Source organism: Bufo gargarizans, chromosome 1 (genome assembly GCF_014858855.1).
Source record: "Bufo gargarizans isolate SCDJY-AF-19 chromosome 1, ASM1485885v1, whole genome shotgun sequence".
Lineage (NCBI taxonomy): Eukaryota > Metazoa > Chordata > Amphibia > Anura > Bufonidae > Bufo > Bufo gargarizans.
The window spans coordinates 655280038-655294701 of record NC_058080.1 but is presented as its reverse complement, the minus strand read 5'-3'; the positions used below and the strand labels follow the sequence as shown (position 1 = coordinate 655294701).

General features: G+C 40.1%; 1 protein-coding gene across 1 annotated transcript; it reads right to left on the bottom strand.

The window, feature by feature from the left end:
• Window positions 1–341: 341 nt before the first annotated feature.
• LOC122935761 (avidin-like) lies at window positions 342–10039 on the bottom strand. Its single transcript, XM_044291639.1, has 4 exons — window positions 9926–10039; window positions 2395–2596; window positions 1867–1987; window positions 342–515 (listed from the first exon to the last, which is right to left on the bottom strand). Exons 1-4 carry the CDS (start codon window positions 9989–9991, stop codon window positions 470–472), a joined length of 435 nt encoding a protein of 144 aa, XP_044147574.1. The 5' UTR covers window positions 9992–10039; the 3' UTR covers window positions 342–469.
• Between the last annotated feature and the right edge of the window lie 4625 nt (window positions 10040–14664).

Here is a 14664-nt window from a genome sequence, read left to right as displayed (position 1 = left end):
TTTGCTCAAGTATAATCATGATAAGTTTAAGGTGATCAAGTATTTGTAATAACGAAGAACGGCTTTCTTTTGGGCTGTGGACCATTGTGGGAAGGGTACAGCAAGTATAAGAGTATAGCCACGTGGATTTTCTGCAGCGTGGATTCACGGTCTTTCTTTGTCCTTAGCGATTGGATGAGATTCCTGGAACTTCATCCACTTTGCTACTACTGCAGATTTTCTGCACACAGTTCTACTGTGGAAAATTCTGTAGCATTTAAACCACGTAACCGAACTCTACCAATGGAAATTCCTATTTGTGTGGGTTTATGGATATCTCCTGCACACAAATCACGCACAAGTTTGATGCACAAATGGTTTATTGGTATTTTAAAGTAGTACAACGTTATTTATCCTATTCATCTCCTGAATTGTAGTAAATTCCAAAGTTTTCAATTCAAGTTTTCCAGATATCAAGGACGGTGTGCTGTCAGTTAAGTTTAGATGGCAATTTATAAAAAATATTATAACCAACCCTGAAAGAAAAAGTAGAGAACATTTAGTTAGTAACGAAAATTAACTTACATTGCCAAAATACAAGGGGGCATTCTGTATTATAGCTGGTGAAGACAAAAAGAGTAGAACAGTTGTCCAGAACTAATAGATATTTGCTTTTCTAGAAACATTCTGCCACTGTCAAAGGGATTCTCTATAAACCCAATAATAATCTTTGAACAAGTGCTAAAGGTCTTTTCCAAGTTTTTTTTATTTTTTATTACTGATGACCTATCCTCAGTGTCGGATCTGTATGGGGGTCCAATACACGGGACCCCCACCAATCAGTTGTTTGAGGCGGCAGCAGTGCTTACAGTTGCACTGTGGCCTTCTTGCTTAACAAGTAGGGTGCTGTACGTTGTATAGTGTCTGTTCTTGGTATTGCAACCCAGTCCCATTCGCTTTAATGGCTTGCCATCAGTATCAGATTAATAGGTGTCCTGTCTTTTATGACTTTATAGGGAACATATTCATATTATGTATTAAAAAAATTAAATTATGGAATATAGGGGAAAAAAACATTGCTTATGCAAACCCAAACCATTCTGCTATAACCATTAAACCACTATGGAGACATTTATTAAGACTAGCGTTTTCCACGTCAATCTTAAGTTCTGTGCTGCTGGTGGAAGCACCAAAGTTATGTAGAGGTGCAGGCGCTTCCTCCAGCAGGCCATGCAACAGACTTAAATCTACAACAGCTCCCCTGCTAGCGTAGATTTAAGATTTTTTCCACACCATGCTCCCTTTTCTTGGCACCCTGGAATAGTGGCATAAGTAGGGAGAACTTGCATATTTTGCCGCAAAAATAGCCTGCGACCCAATCTGTGACTTTAATATGTCAAAAAGCGGTGTATAAGAGCTAATAAATGTCCCCCATGTGTATAAAAGTTCCAGAGAGTGTCTGATCATTAAGGGGTTAATTTAAGACACATGTGCATGTACATGGCTTCTTTATGGCTTCCACAGAGGTTCACGGGGCCTACAATGTAATTCCTCATGTACCTCCAGAAAACATAAGATGTGCTCAATCATCATTTCATGTTATGGAGATGTTGTTTCTAGGAAAGACTATCTCTGTGCTCATGTCAAATAGTGGAACTTCTACAAAAGCACGTGGAGGTCATACAGCTCTGTACTAGGGAGTCACTCAGCCTGTCTATACACAGCAGTAGTATTTCTCAAGAGTACTATAATTATTGGGAGGACTGTAATAGGAAAGTGGATGTATAGAGAGTATAGCAGTGTTTTATGTGGACAAGTATAAGTTTTAGAAGGTACTGTCACCTTAGATCATAACGTGAAACCTATCAATAGTTTATATTAGTTTACCTTGTTTGCGACCAGGTATCTTTAATATTCCCACTCTCCGATCTCAGCAGCCATGTGGTTTGCAGAGTGGGCTGGCCGGTTTCATTGATGAAACACTGACCTGTGAACACAGTGATAGAGCCTGGAGCAAGAAAGAAAATCCATTAGTCACATGTTTGCAAATATTTTTCCCCAACACTCAAATTCCCCTGGTTCCCTTAACACAAGTGATGCTCAGCAACCACAATATAGATCTTACAGCACCCCCTAGTGGTGGCTTCAGAAAGCCAGGATTTGTTATCTTGCAATATCACTATGCGGAGCTCTATAAAAGAAAACAATGCTTCATCCAGGGTAAAGATGGAAATAAATCCGCTCAAGGCAGGTCACTTGCAAGCATTCACTGCTCTTTATCAATCTTTAATTTCTGGAAACGCCATTAATGAAAAAGGTTCTGTGTAGATGGATGGTCAGACATAGATGAAATACATGGGCTGCATACATTGCAAAACCTAATTTAGGGATCATTAAATTAAAAAAATACTTTACTTGTAAATAACCACTTGACGGTGAAGCCGAATGTTGGTGAACCATTTAATTGCTGATATCCGATTAGAGGTGATGTCAAAATGGTTTTATTAGTAGATGATACGGATGTTAGATAAGCCCCTGAAAATTCTCCTTTCTCTGAGATTGCAGATATGGTCATATTAGAGCCCAGATCATTCTTCCACTGACCGGTCAGGCTGCACTATAAAATAAAGGAAGAAATGGAAATATAACAGTGAAGTTTGGACAGAAGACAAACGTCAGGTTACTGCTCTGACAGCTGTACAATGTTTGTAAAAATCAGTTTTGAATACCTTAAGGGGTGTCGTTTCTAAAATGGGGTCACTTTTTGGGAGTTTCTACTCTAGAGGTGCATCAGGGGGGCGTCAAATGGGACATGGTGTCAAAAAACCAGTCCAGCTAAATCTGCCTTCCAAAAACCATATAACATTTATTTCCTTCTGCGCCCCTGCCGTATGCCCCTACAGTGGTTTATGACCACATATTGGGTATTTCTGTAAACTACAGTATCAGAGCCATAAATATTGAGTTTGGTTTGGCTGTTAACCGTTGCTTTGTAAGTGGAAAAAAATTATTAAAATGGAAAATCTGCCCAAAAAGTGACATTTTTAAATTGTATCTCTATTTTCCATTATCTCTGAATCCCTGACAGCTCATAAACACTCATTTAAGACATATGCTTATCTGTTTGATAGGAATTTAGCTATAATGACTTTTTATGAGCTGTCAGGACTTCAGAGATAAGGGTTATACATCTTAACACTGGAGAACAAAGGCTGTTGAAAATAATTATTGAAGACCAAATGAAAAAAAAAAGGTCTTTAGTTCAAAATGGGTAAAATGCAATCAAAAGAAAAATTGCCCCCAAAGGTTTTCATAGCCTTTAACCAGTTCCTGACCTGGACATTTACCCCTTTTTCTGACTAGGCACTTTTTCTTATTTTTTTATTTTTTATTCAGTAAATCATTTTTGCACCTTTTTTTCTGTAAAACATGGTGCTTTATTTTTTGGTCATTTGTATTATAGTATTTTTGGATTTAATTCTTATGAAAAGGGAAAAAATGTAAAAAATGATGTTTTTTAAATTAAAATCTTTTTTTTATTATTATTATATTCTCCCTTTCGGTCATTTTAATATATGGGATGTACGGGTTATGGTGGCTGGGGGCGGGACTAGAGCCACTGAGTTATTCAATCAAATGTATCTGTGTAGTGCCACCTGCTGTTTTTTTTTTCTTTGTCCTGCTCACTCAGAAGGCCACACATGCTCAGTTTCATCCTTCAGCTGCCTCCTGAGCTGTAATAATGTAGAAACGTCCCCTTAGCTGCAGCAGAACAGAAACTCCCCTTGAGCTGCCAGCTTCATATAAATCTAGCAGAGCAATAAGTGGGAAGATCTCTGGATCCTTGCGAGGTGCAGGGCTGGTTCTAGCTTTGTTAGAAAAAGATTGTCATGGATTATGTGATGTCTGATTATCATTTTTTACATTAGACATGGGATAACCCCTTTAAGTCATATAGATCTCAGCAATGCAAAGTGCAATAAGCCAACACAACTATCTGGCTCCAACATTCAACACAGTTTCTAAAGATTTTTACTACTGCTTCTTACTACAGTCTTGATCTATTACATATATACAGGTCCTTCTCAAAAAATTAGCATATTGGGATAAAGTTCATTATTTTCTGTAATGTACTGATAAACATTAGACTTTCATATATTTTAGATTCATTACACACCAACTGAAGTAGTTCAAGCCTTTTATTGTTTTAATATTGATGATTTTGGCATACAGCTCATGAAAACCCAAAATTCCTATCTCAAAAAATTAGCATATCATGAAAAGGTTCTCTAAACGAGCTATTAACCTAATCATCTGAATCAACTAATTAACTCTAAACACCTGCAAAAGATTCCTGAGGCTTTTAAAAACTCCCAGCCTGGTTCATTACTCAAAACCGCAATCATGGGTAAGACTGCTGACCTGACTGCTGTCCAGAAGGCCATCATTGACACCCTCAAGCAAGAGGGTAAGACACAGAAAGAAATTTCTGAACGTATAGGCTGTTCCCAGAGTGCTGTATCAAGGCACCTCAAAGGGAAGTCTGTGGGAAGGAAAAAGTGTGGCAGAAAACGCTGCACAACGAGAAGAGGTGACCGGACCCTGAGGAAGATTGTGGAGAAGGACCGATTCCAGACCTTGGGGGACTTGCGGAAGCAGTGGACTGAGTCTGGAGTAGAAACATCCAGAGCCACCATGTACATGCTACAGGTGCCGCATTCCCCAGGTCAAGCCACTTTTGAACCAGAAACAGCGGCAGAAGCGCCTGACCTGGGCTACAGAGAAGCAGCACTGGACTGTTGATCAGTGGTCCAAAGTACTTTATTCGGATGAAAGCAAATTTTGCATGTCATTCGGAAATCTAGGTGCCAGAGTCTGGAGGAAGACTGGGGAGAGGGAAATGCCAAAATGCCTGAAGTCCAGTGTCAAGTACCCACAGTCAGTGATGGTCTGGGGTGCCATGTCAGCTGCTGGTGTTGGTCCACTGTGTTTTATCAAGGGCAGGGTCAATGCAGCTAGCTATCAGGAGATTTTGGAGCACTTCATGCTTCCATCTGCTGAAAAGCTTTATGGAGATGAAGATTTCATTTTTCAGCACGACCTGGCACCTGCTCACAGTGCCAAAACCACTGGTAAATGGTTTACTGACCATGGTATTACTGTGCTCAATTGGCCTGCCAACTCTCCTGACCTGAACCCCATAGAGAATCTGTGGGATATTGGGAAGAGAAAGTTGAGAGACGCAAGACCCAACACTCTGGATGAGCTTAAGGCCGCTATCGAAGCATCCTGGGCCTCCATAACACCTCAGCAGTGCCACAGGCTGATTGCCTCCATGCCACGCCGCATTGAAGCAGTCATTTCTGCAAAAGGATTCCCGACCAAGTATTGAGTGCATAACTGAACATAATTATTTGAAGGTTGACTTTTTTTGTATTAAAAACACTTTTCTTTTATTGGTCGGATGAAATATGCTAATTTTTTGAGATAGGAAATTTGGGTTTTCATGAGCTGTATGCCAAAATCATCAATATTAAAACAATAAAAGGCTTGAACTACTTCAATTGGTGTGTAATGAATCTAAAATATATGAAAGTCTAATGTTTATCAGTACATTACAGAAAATAATGAACTTTATCACAATATGCTAATTTTTTGAGAAGGACCTGTATTTGTAATACATGGCAATCAGTAATATATGTTTTTTTAAATTAAAGGAGCTTTTTTTTTATTAGAAAATCACATGGATCCAGTGTTCCCCGATTCATTTCTCCAAATGCTCTGCTTTATTTCGGGCTGGCACTCTGGAACGTGTCTTTATGCTGCTCCTCCTGTCACTGTTACAGATTCTACCAGTAGATAGGGCTGGTGGCAGCTGAAGGATGGAACTAAGCATGTGCGACCACCTCAGTAGGTGGAAGTGTGCATTACTATACAGATTAACCTCTTAGGGATCGGGCTCATTTCCACCTTAAGGACCAGGAAATTTTTTGCAAATCAGTGTCACTTTATGTGGTGATAACTTTAAAATGCTTTGATTTATCCAGGCCATTCTGAGATTTTTTCATCACATATTGTACTTCATGACACTGGTAAAATGGAGTAAAAAAAAAATTCATTCAGAAATTGCCCAAAATTTGGAAAAATTTGCAAATTTCCAAGTTTCAATTTCTCTACTTCTATAATACATAGAAATACCTACAAAAATTGTTATTACTTTACATTCCCCATATGTCTACTTCATGTTTGGATCATTTTGGGAATAAAATTTTATTTTTTGGGGATGTTACAAGGCTTAGAAGTTTAGAAGCAAATCTTGAAATTTCTCAGAAATTTTCAAAAAAAACACTTTTTAAGGACCAGTTCAGGTCTGAAGTCACTTTGTGAGGCTTACATAATAGACCACTCAAGGTATTCAAAACTGATTTTACAAACTTTGTCAACCCTTTAGGTGTTCCAGAAGAATTAATGGAAAATAGAGATACAATTTAAAAATGTCACTTTTTTGGCAAATTTTCCATTTTAATACGTTTTTTTTCCAGTTACAAAGCAAGGGTTAACAGCCAAACCAAACTCAATATTTATGGCTCTGATACTGTAGTTTACAGAAACACCCCAAATGTGGTCATAAACCACTGTAGGGGCACACGGCAGGGTGTAGAAGGAAATGAATGTTATATGGTTTTTGGAAGGCAGGTTTTGCTGGACTGTTTTTTTGACACCATGTCCCATTTGAAGCCCCCCTGATGCACCCCTAGAGTAGAAACTCCCAAAAAGTGACCCCATTTTAGAAACTACACCCCTTAAGGTATTCAAAACTGATTTTACAAACACTGTTAACCCTTTAGATGTTCCAGAAGAATTAATGGAAAATAGAGATACAATTTAAAAATTTCACTTTTTTGGCAGATTTTCCATTTTAATAATTTTTCTTCAGTTACAAAGCAAGCGTTAACAGCCAAACAAAACTCAATATTTATGGCTCTGATTCTGTAGATTTTGCTGGACTGTTTTTTTGACACCATGTCCACTCTGAAGCCCCCCTGATGCACCCCTAGAGTAGAAACTCCAAAAAAGTGACCCTATTTTAGAAACTACAGGATAGGGTGGCAGTTTTGTTGGTACTATTTTAGGGTACATATGATTTTTGGTTGTTCTATATTACACTTTTTGTGAGGCAAGGTGACAAGAAATATCTGTTTTGGCACAGTTTTAATTTTTTGTTATTTGCAAAATTCATCTGACAGGTTAGAGCATGTGGTATTTGTATAGACCAGGTTGTCACAGACACGGCGATACCTAATATGTATACTTTTTTTTTAGTTATGTAAGTTTTACACAATGATTTCATTTTTGAAACAAAAAAAAAATCATGTTTTAGTGTTTCCATAGTCTGAGAGCGATAGTTTTTTCAGATTTTGAGCGATTATCTTGGGTAGGGTATGATTTTTGTGGGATGAGATCAAGGTTTGATTGGCACTATTTTGGGGTGCGTATAAAGTTTGATCGCTTGCTATTATACTTTTTGTGATGTAAGGTGATAAAAAATGGCTTTTTGTACACCGTTTTTATTTTATTTTTTTACGTTATTTACCTGAAGGATTAGGTCATGTGATATTTTTATAGATCCGGTCGATACGGACGCAGCGATACCTAATATGTATACCTTTTTTTATTTATGTAAGTTTTACACAATAATATCATTTTTGAAACAAAAAAAATCATGTTTTAGTGTCTGCACATTCTGAGAGCCATCGTTTTTTTAGTTTTTGGGCGATTATCTTAGGTAGGGTCTAATTTTTTGCAGGATGAGATGACGGTTTGATTGGCACTATTTTGGGGTGTATATGACTTTTTGATCGCTTGCTATTACACTTTTTGTGATGTAAGGTGACAGAAAAATTGCTTATTTAGCACAGTTTTTATTTTTTATTTTTTACGGTGTTCATCTGAGGGGTTAGGTCATGTGATATTTTTATAGAGCTGGTCGATACAGACATGGGGATACCTAATATGTATGCTTATTGTATTTATTTATGTAAGTTTTACACAATAGCAGCTTTTTTAAAACAAAAAAAATGATGTTTTAGTGTCTCTATATTCTGAGCCATAGTTTTTTATTTTTTGGGCGATTATCTCAGGTAGGGGCTCATTTTTTGCGGGATGAGGTGACGGTTAGATTGGTGCTATTTTGATGGGCATACGCCTTTTTGATCGCTTGCTGTTGTACTTTTTGTGATGTAATGTGACAAAAAAATAGTTTATTTAGCATTTTTTTTTTTTACGGTATTCATCTGAGTGGTTAGGTCATGTGATATGTTTATAGAGCCGGTCAATACGGATGCGGCGATGTCTACTTTTCCCCCGCCTATTTTTTTCAACTTTATTTGCAGAAAATTATGTTTTTGTTTATTTTTACTTGAAACTTTAAATTTTGGGGGGGGGAATTTATTTTTTCAACTTTTTTTTCACTTGATTTTTTGTCCCATTTTGGGACTCCAACTTTTGGGGGTCTAATCCTTTACATTGCATTCTAATACTTCTGTATTGGAATGCATTGGCTGTATGAGTAATACAGTGAGTATTACTCATACAGCTTCCGGCCTGTGAGATCCAGGGGGCTGGATCTCACAGGCTCATCACCGGAAGGCAGCGCCAATGACTCAGTAAGGCATCGCGCTGCCTTCTATGCCATCGGGTCCCCCCTACAGCCCCACGGGGACCCGATGGCCCCGCTGCCAGCCACCACCGCAACATTGGAAAGCCGCAAACCGCAGGTCTGTATTGACCTGCGGTGTGCGGCGATCGCCGACATGGGGGGGTCATGAGACCCCCCCGCGCATTTAGCCAAGGTGCCTGCTCAATGATTTGAGCAGGCACCTTGCTCCGATCACCGCTCGCCGGGGGGCGGTGATCGGAAATGCACACGACGTACCGGTACGTCATGTGTCACAAACAGGTTAAAAACAAGGTAGAGCCATTACAATGAAGTAAAGAGAATATCTCACAACTGTAGAATTGTAGCAAAAAGTAAATTGCTAAATTAACTACTTTTACATGCTGGCTTATTTTAAAATAACATTTAATCGTGGCTCAACCCCTTTAAATTTATGTATCAGTTCCTCACATTTTGCAAGATCAGCTAATGCGGTCATTGAATGGTTCTTTATTGTTAATTCCTAGTGAATAAAATATTACCGCTAACAGAGCTGAAAATTGTGATGAACAAGGCAGCTGTGTGACCCCATCAGAAGAGCAGCTTTTTTCTCCTTGGAAGTAAATATTAGTTGACCCATTAGATGTCTGCAAGTCTTTAAAATCATAAGAAGTTGATACAGAGTGTATAGGGGAGATTGCTGAAACAGCACTGCCCATTTAATAATTTACGGTTACATCTTTAGGGCCCATTCACACGACCGTATATTTCTGTCCGCATCTGTTTTGCCAATTTTGACCCATCTGTACATTTGCACTTTCGTTCCGTGACACCGCTAAAAAGATATAACATGTCCTATTCTTGTCCGTAATTGCAGACAAGAATAGGCATCATGGTGAAGGACGTTCTGATCTACAAAATGTGGAATGCACACGTCCGTTATCTGTGTTTTGCATATCTGCAATTCGTGGTCCACAAAAACAGATGCCGTCATGTGAATGAGTCCTAACTGGGACTCCACCACTACTTGTACTCTACTTGTAGGTCTTCCATCCAGTCAGTGTGCAGTTCTCGTACAGGCAATGGGTCTGATTTTCCAAGCAGAGCTGCTGGTACCTGCTTACTCTTACAGAACATTAAAAAAGACACTTTTTTTTGTCACCTCCTGTACATGTAAAAATGTATTAAAAAAATACTTTTAAGTAGCCATAAATTCGTAGGATGTGCAACTAGACAGAAAACTAATGTTTGAAGGCACCAAAGTTTAAATCCTGGCATAAACCTCCTTACCTTTTTGGCAGCAGCACAAATGGTCACGCAGGACAGCAGCACGGCTAGCACTGAAGTCGCTTTCATTCTTCTAGTTTAGTTTCAGCACCCAGGAAGCTACTTGCCTGCAGTGATACAGTCTGGAACTGTCCTGCTGTATTTATAGAGCCCAGTGACTCAGCCAGGTTGTCTTCCCTAACTTCCTCATCTGTTGTATAAAAGTAAACATACGTCATAAAAACTAACATTTCCTAAAACTAGTGTAGAAATTATGTTCCAATGATTCATCCTTAAACCAAAATGGAAAGCCGTACGTGATGCCCGGAAATAGGGATTGCAGAAAGATTGTGGTTAATTGTGTTACGTGGGATCATCAGGTGTAAGGATTTAAGCAACTTTCACAAGGACCAAACAGTGATTTCTAAACAACCGGGTCATAGAATCTCCAAAACGGCAGATTTTGAGGGGCATTTCCAGTATACAAATTTCTGAAAAAGTTAGCATCTTAGTGTCCTCTGATAATAGTACATCAAGAGCAGGGGAGCACCCAGGAATTTTGTCTAGGGGGGTCCTGGTGGGAAAAATGCTGCCGCAAAAAAAAATAGACACGCCCATTATTATAAGCCACTCCCATATTTACTAGGCCACTCCCACATGGCCATACAGCTGAAATTAGAAATTGTTCTTACAGCAGGATTAACAGAACAACATGTTACGTATTTTATGGCTAGACACTGTCATGTTCTTGACTGGGCATCTCCTCTTTGTGTATTATTCTTGCTGTAATATTTTTTTCTTGGGGGGGACCCCTTTAGAGCTTTAACAATACAAAGTGAGGTAACCTGGAAGGTCATGTAGTCAGTCACTCAGTACTCTGCTTCTTTTACTTACCAGGGCATCTCCTTTATGTAATACATCAGAGGACAGAGAGTAGATTAGTCGCTGCCAGAAGATGGTGCCGCATCCAGGCTACTATATGGGTGCAGAGCAGATACAGGGGTCTGGAGGTGTCACATCATATACTATAGGGGTGCAGAGCAGATACCGGAGTCAGGAGGAATCACATCATATCCTATAGGGGTGCAGAGCAGATACTGGGGTCTGGAGGTATCACATCATATCCTATAGGGGTGCAGAGCAGATACTGCAGTCGTCACATCATATACTATAGGGGTGCAGAGAAGATACTGCAGTCGTCACATCATATACTATAGGGGTGCAGAGAAGATACTGCAGTCGTCACATCATATACTATAGGGGTGCAGAGAAGATACTGCAGTCGTCACATCATATACTATAGGGGTGCAGAGAAGATACTGCAGTCGTCACATCATATACTATAGGGGTGCAGAGAAGATACTGCAGTCGTCACATCATATACTATAGGGGTGCAGAGAAGATACTGCAGTCGTCACATCATATACTATAGGGGTGCAGAGCAGATACTGCAGTCGTCACATCATAACCTATAGGGGTGCAGAGCAGATACTGCAGTCGTCACATCATATACTATAGGGGTGCAGAGAAGATACTGCAGTCGTCACATCATATACTATAGGGGTGCAGAGAAGATACTGCAGTCGTCACATCATATACTATAGGGGTGCAGAGAAGATACTGCAGTCGTCACATCATATACTATAGGGGTGCAGAGAAGATACTGCAGTCGTCACATCATATACTATAGGGGTGCAGAGAAGATACTGCAGTCGTCACATCATATACTATAGGGGTGCAGAGAAGATACTGCAGTCGTCACATCATATACTATAGGGGTGCAGAGCAGATACTGCAGTCGTCACATCATAACCTATAGGGGTGCAGAGCAGATACTGCAGTCGTCACATCATATACTATAGGGGTGCAGAGAAGATACTGCAGTCGTCACATCATATACTATAGGGGTGCAGAGCAGATGGAGGTGTCACATCATATCCTATAGGGATGCAGAGCAGATACTGGGGTCTGGAGGTATCAAATCATATCCTATAGGGGTGCAGAGCAGATACTGCAGTCGTCACATCATATACTATAGGGGTGCAGAGCAGATACTGCAGTCGTCACATCATATACTATAGGGGTGCAGAGCAGATACTGCAGTCGTCACATCATATACTATAGGGGTGCAGAGAAGATACTGCAGTCGTCACATCATATACTATAGGGGTGCAGAGCAGATGGAGGTGTCACATCATATCCTATAGGGATGCAGAGCAGATACTGGGGTCTGGAGGTGTCACAGTCACATCATATACTGTAAGGGTGCAGAGGCTCTGCACCCCTACAGTATATGATACCTCCAGACGCCATTATCTGCTCTGCACCCCTAAGGACACCTCCAAACCCCAGTATCTGCTCCTGCACCCCTATAGACACCAGTATCTGCTCCTGCACCCTTACATTATATAATGATGTGACACCTCCAGTATCTTCTCTGCACCCCTATAGACACCTCCAGACTCCAGTATGATATCTGCTCTGCACCTCTTCACCGTCCCCTATCCTATAGACACCCCTAGACAGTATCTGCTCCTCCTGCATCCTTACATTATATGATGTGAATCATGTTAACATGTGACACATGATAGTATCTGCCCTGCACCCCTATAGACACCTCCAAACTCCAGTATCTGCTCTGCAGGAGCAGGTGTCACGTGTCAGACAGCAGTAGCACTATACTCCTCATAAACTAAGGTGCAGAGAGCAGATACTGGAGTGGGGTCTGAAGTCTAGACTCTAGCCATGGCCCCCATGAATGATCCACCACCTCCCTGAGTCGCTCTTAATGAATATTAATTGAATCTTACGGCGGAACGGTTACGGCGACGGCGAGAAATCGTGAGGGCGGCCGCGGTGCCTCAGCCTGCCTGCACTGACTGGTAGATGGCGCCGGTAACAGAGCTTCCGGCGGTGGGTAGGACTCGGAGACAGCGGGAAGGAGAAGGTGGGAAGGAGGAGGCGGGAAGATGGAGGCGGGAAGGAGGAGGCGGGGAGGTGGAGGCGGGGAGGTGGAGGCGGGGAGGAGCCAGCAAGCAGCAGGAGAAAGCCGGTAGGCGGTGCCAGGCTGAGCTGAGACGAGCCTGGGGGAGGAGGGGAAATGAGTATAATGCTGCCGCCTGCCAGGATGGAAATCAGGCTAAGCAGCAAAACGGGAACTTATATAACGTATATTTATATAATAGTCAAAAAATAATAAAAAATTAAAATGGACATATAGCCTAGGGGGGGTCCAGACCCGCTGGACCCCCCCTGTAGGTGCGCCACTGATCAAGAGGGAAAGATTGGTGTATGCAGGGTTGCACCTAGCCCGATTGCTTCCATGAGGCGAAAATTGAAACAGCGCTCCCCCTCATGCCAATTTCTTAACCTAACCCCTTACCTTCAGCTCTACTGTTAACCCCTTCAAGATCAGACCTATTTTCATTTTAACATTTTTGATTTTTCCTCCTCATGTTCCAAAAGCCATAACTTTTTTAATTTTCCGTTCACATAGCTATATGAGGGCTTATTTTTTGCTGGAGAGGGTGAATTTTTTTTAATGCCACCATTTAATTTAACATGTCTTGTATTAGAAAAAAGGACAAAAAAATATTTGTGTGGCAAAATTTAAAAGAAAAACTGAATTCCACCAAGGTTTTGGGGGTTTTAACATCACAGCGTTCAGTATGCACTAAAAATGACCTGACGTTGTTATTCTGTGGCTCAATACAAATGCGGTGATACCAAACTTGAACAGTTTTTTTTTTGTTTTATTACTTTAGAAAACCTTTAGAAAAATCAAAATTTTCTTTGCATCGCTATATTCTGACAGCAATAACTTTTTCATATTGCGGTCTACAGAGCTTTATAAGGGCTTATTTTTTGCGTAATGAGCTGTAGTTTTTATTAACCCTTTCATGACCAAGTGTCCAGGTCAAATTTTATAAATCTGACATGCGTCACTTTATATGGTAATAGCTTTGGAACACTTTTATTTATCCAAGCCATTCTGAGATTGTTTTCTCGGGACACATTCTACTTCATGATAGTCATAAATTTGAGTCAATATATTTCACCTTTATTTCTGAAAAAATCCCAAATTTACCCAAAAGTTTGAAAAATTCACAATTTTCAAAATTTCAATTTCTCTGCTTTTAAAACAGAAAGTGATTCCTCATAAAACATTTATTACTTAACATTCCCCATATGTCTACTTTATGTTGGCATCATTTTGGAAATGTCATTTTATTTTTTTAGGACGTTAGAAGGCTTAGAAATTTAGAAGCAATTCTTAAAATTTTTAAGAAAATTTCTAAAACCCACTTTTTAAGGACCAGTTCAGATCTGGAGTCACTTTGTGGGGCTTACATAGTGGATACACCCATAAATGGCCATATTGTAGAAACTACACCCCTCAAGTTACTCAAAACTGTTTTACAGAATCGTAAACTGATGTATGTGCGCACGGCAGGGCGCAGAAGAAAGGGAGCGCCGTATGGTTTTTGGAAGGCAGATTTTGCTGGACTGGTTTTTAGATGCCATGTCCCATTTAAAGCCCCCCTGATGCACCCCTACAGTAGAAACTCCCAAAAAGTGATCCTATTTTGAAAACTGGGGGATAAGGTGCCAGATTTATTGGTACTATTTTTGGGAGCATATGCCTTTTTGATCGCTTGGTGTTGCACTTTTTGTGATGCAAGGTAAAAAAATAGCTTTTTGGCACTGTTTTTATTTTTTACGGTGTTCATCTGAGGGGTTAGGTCATGTGATATTTTTATCGA

Bases quoted from the DNA above. Each gene is read 5' to 3' on its own strand.
- LOC122935761 (XM_044291639.1), bottom strand. From the start codon at position 9,991: ATGAAAGCGACTTCAGTGCTAGCCGTGCTGCTGTCCTGCGTGACCATT. The intron at 2,597-9,925 runs GTAAGGAGGTTT...TTTATTTTATAG, and splicing joins TTTGTGCTGCTGCCAAAAAG to TGCAGCCTGACCGGTCAGTG. The intron at 516-1,866 runs GTAAACTAATAT...TTTTTCTTTCAG, and splicing joins GATACCTGGTCGCAAACAAG to GGTTGGTTATAATATTTTTT.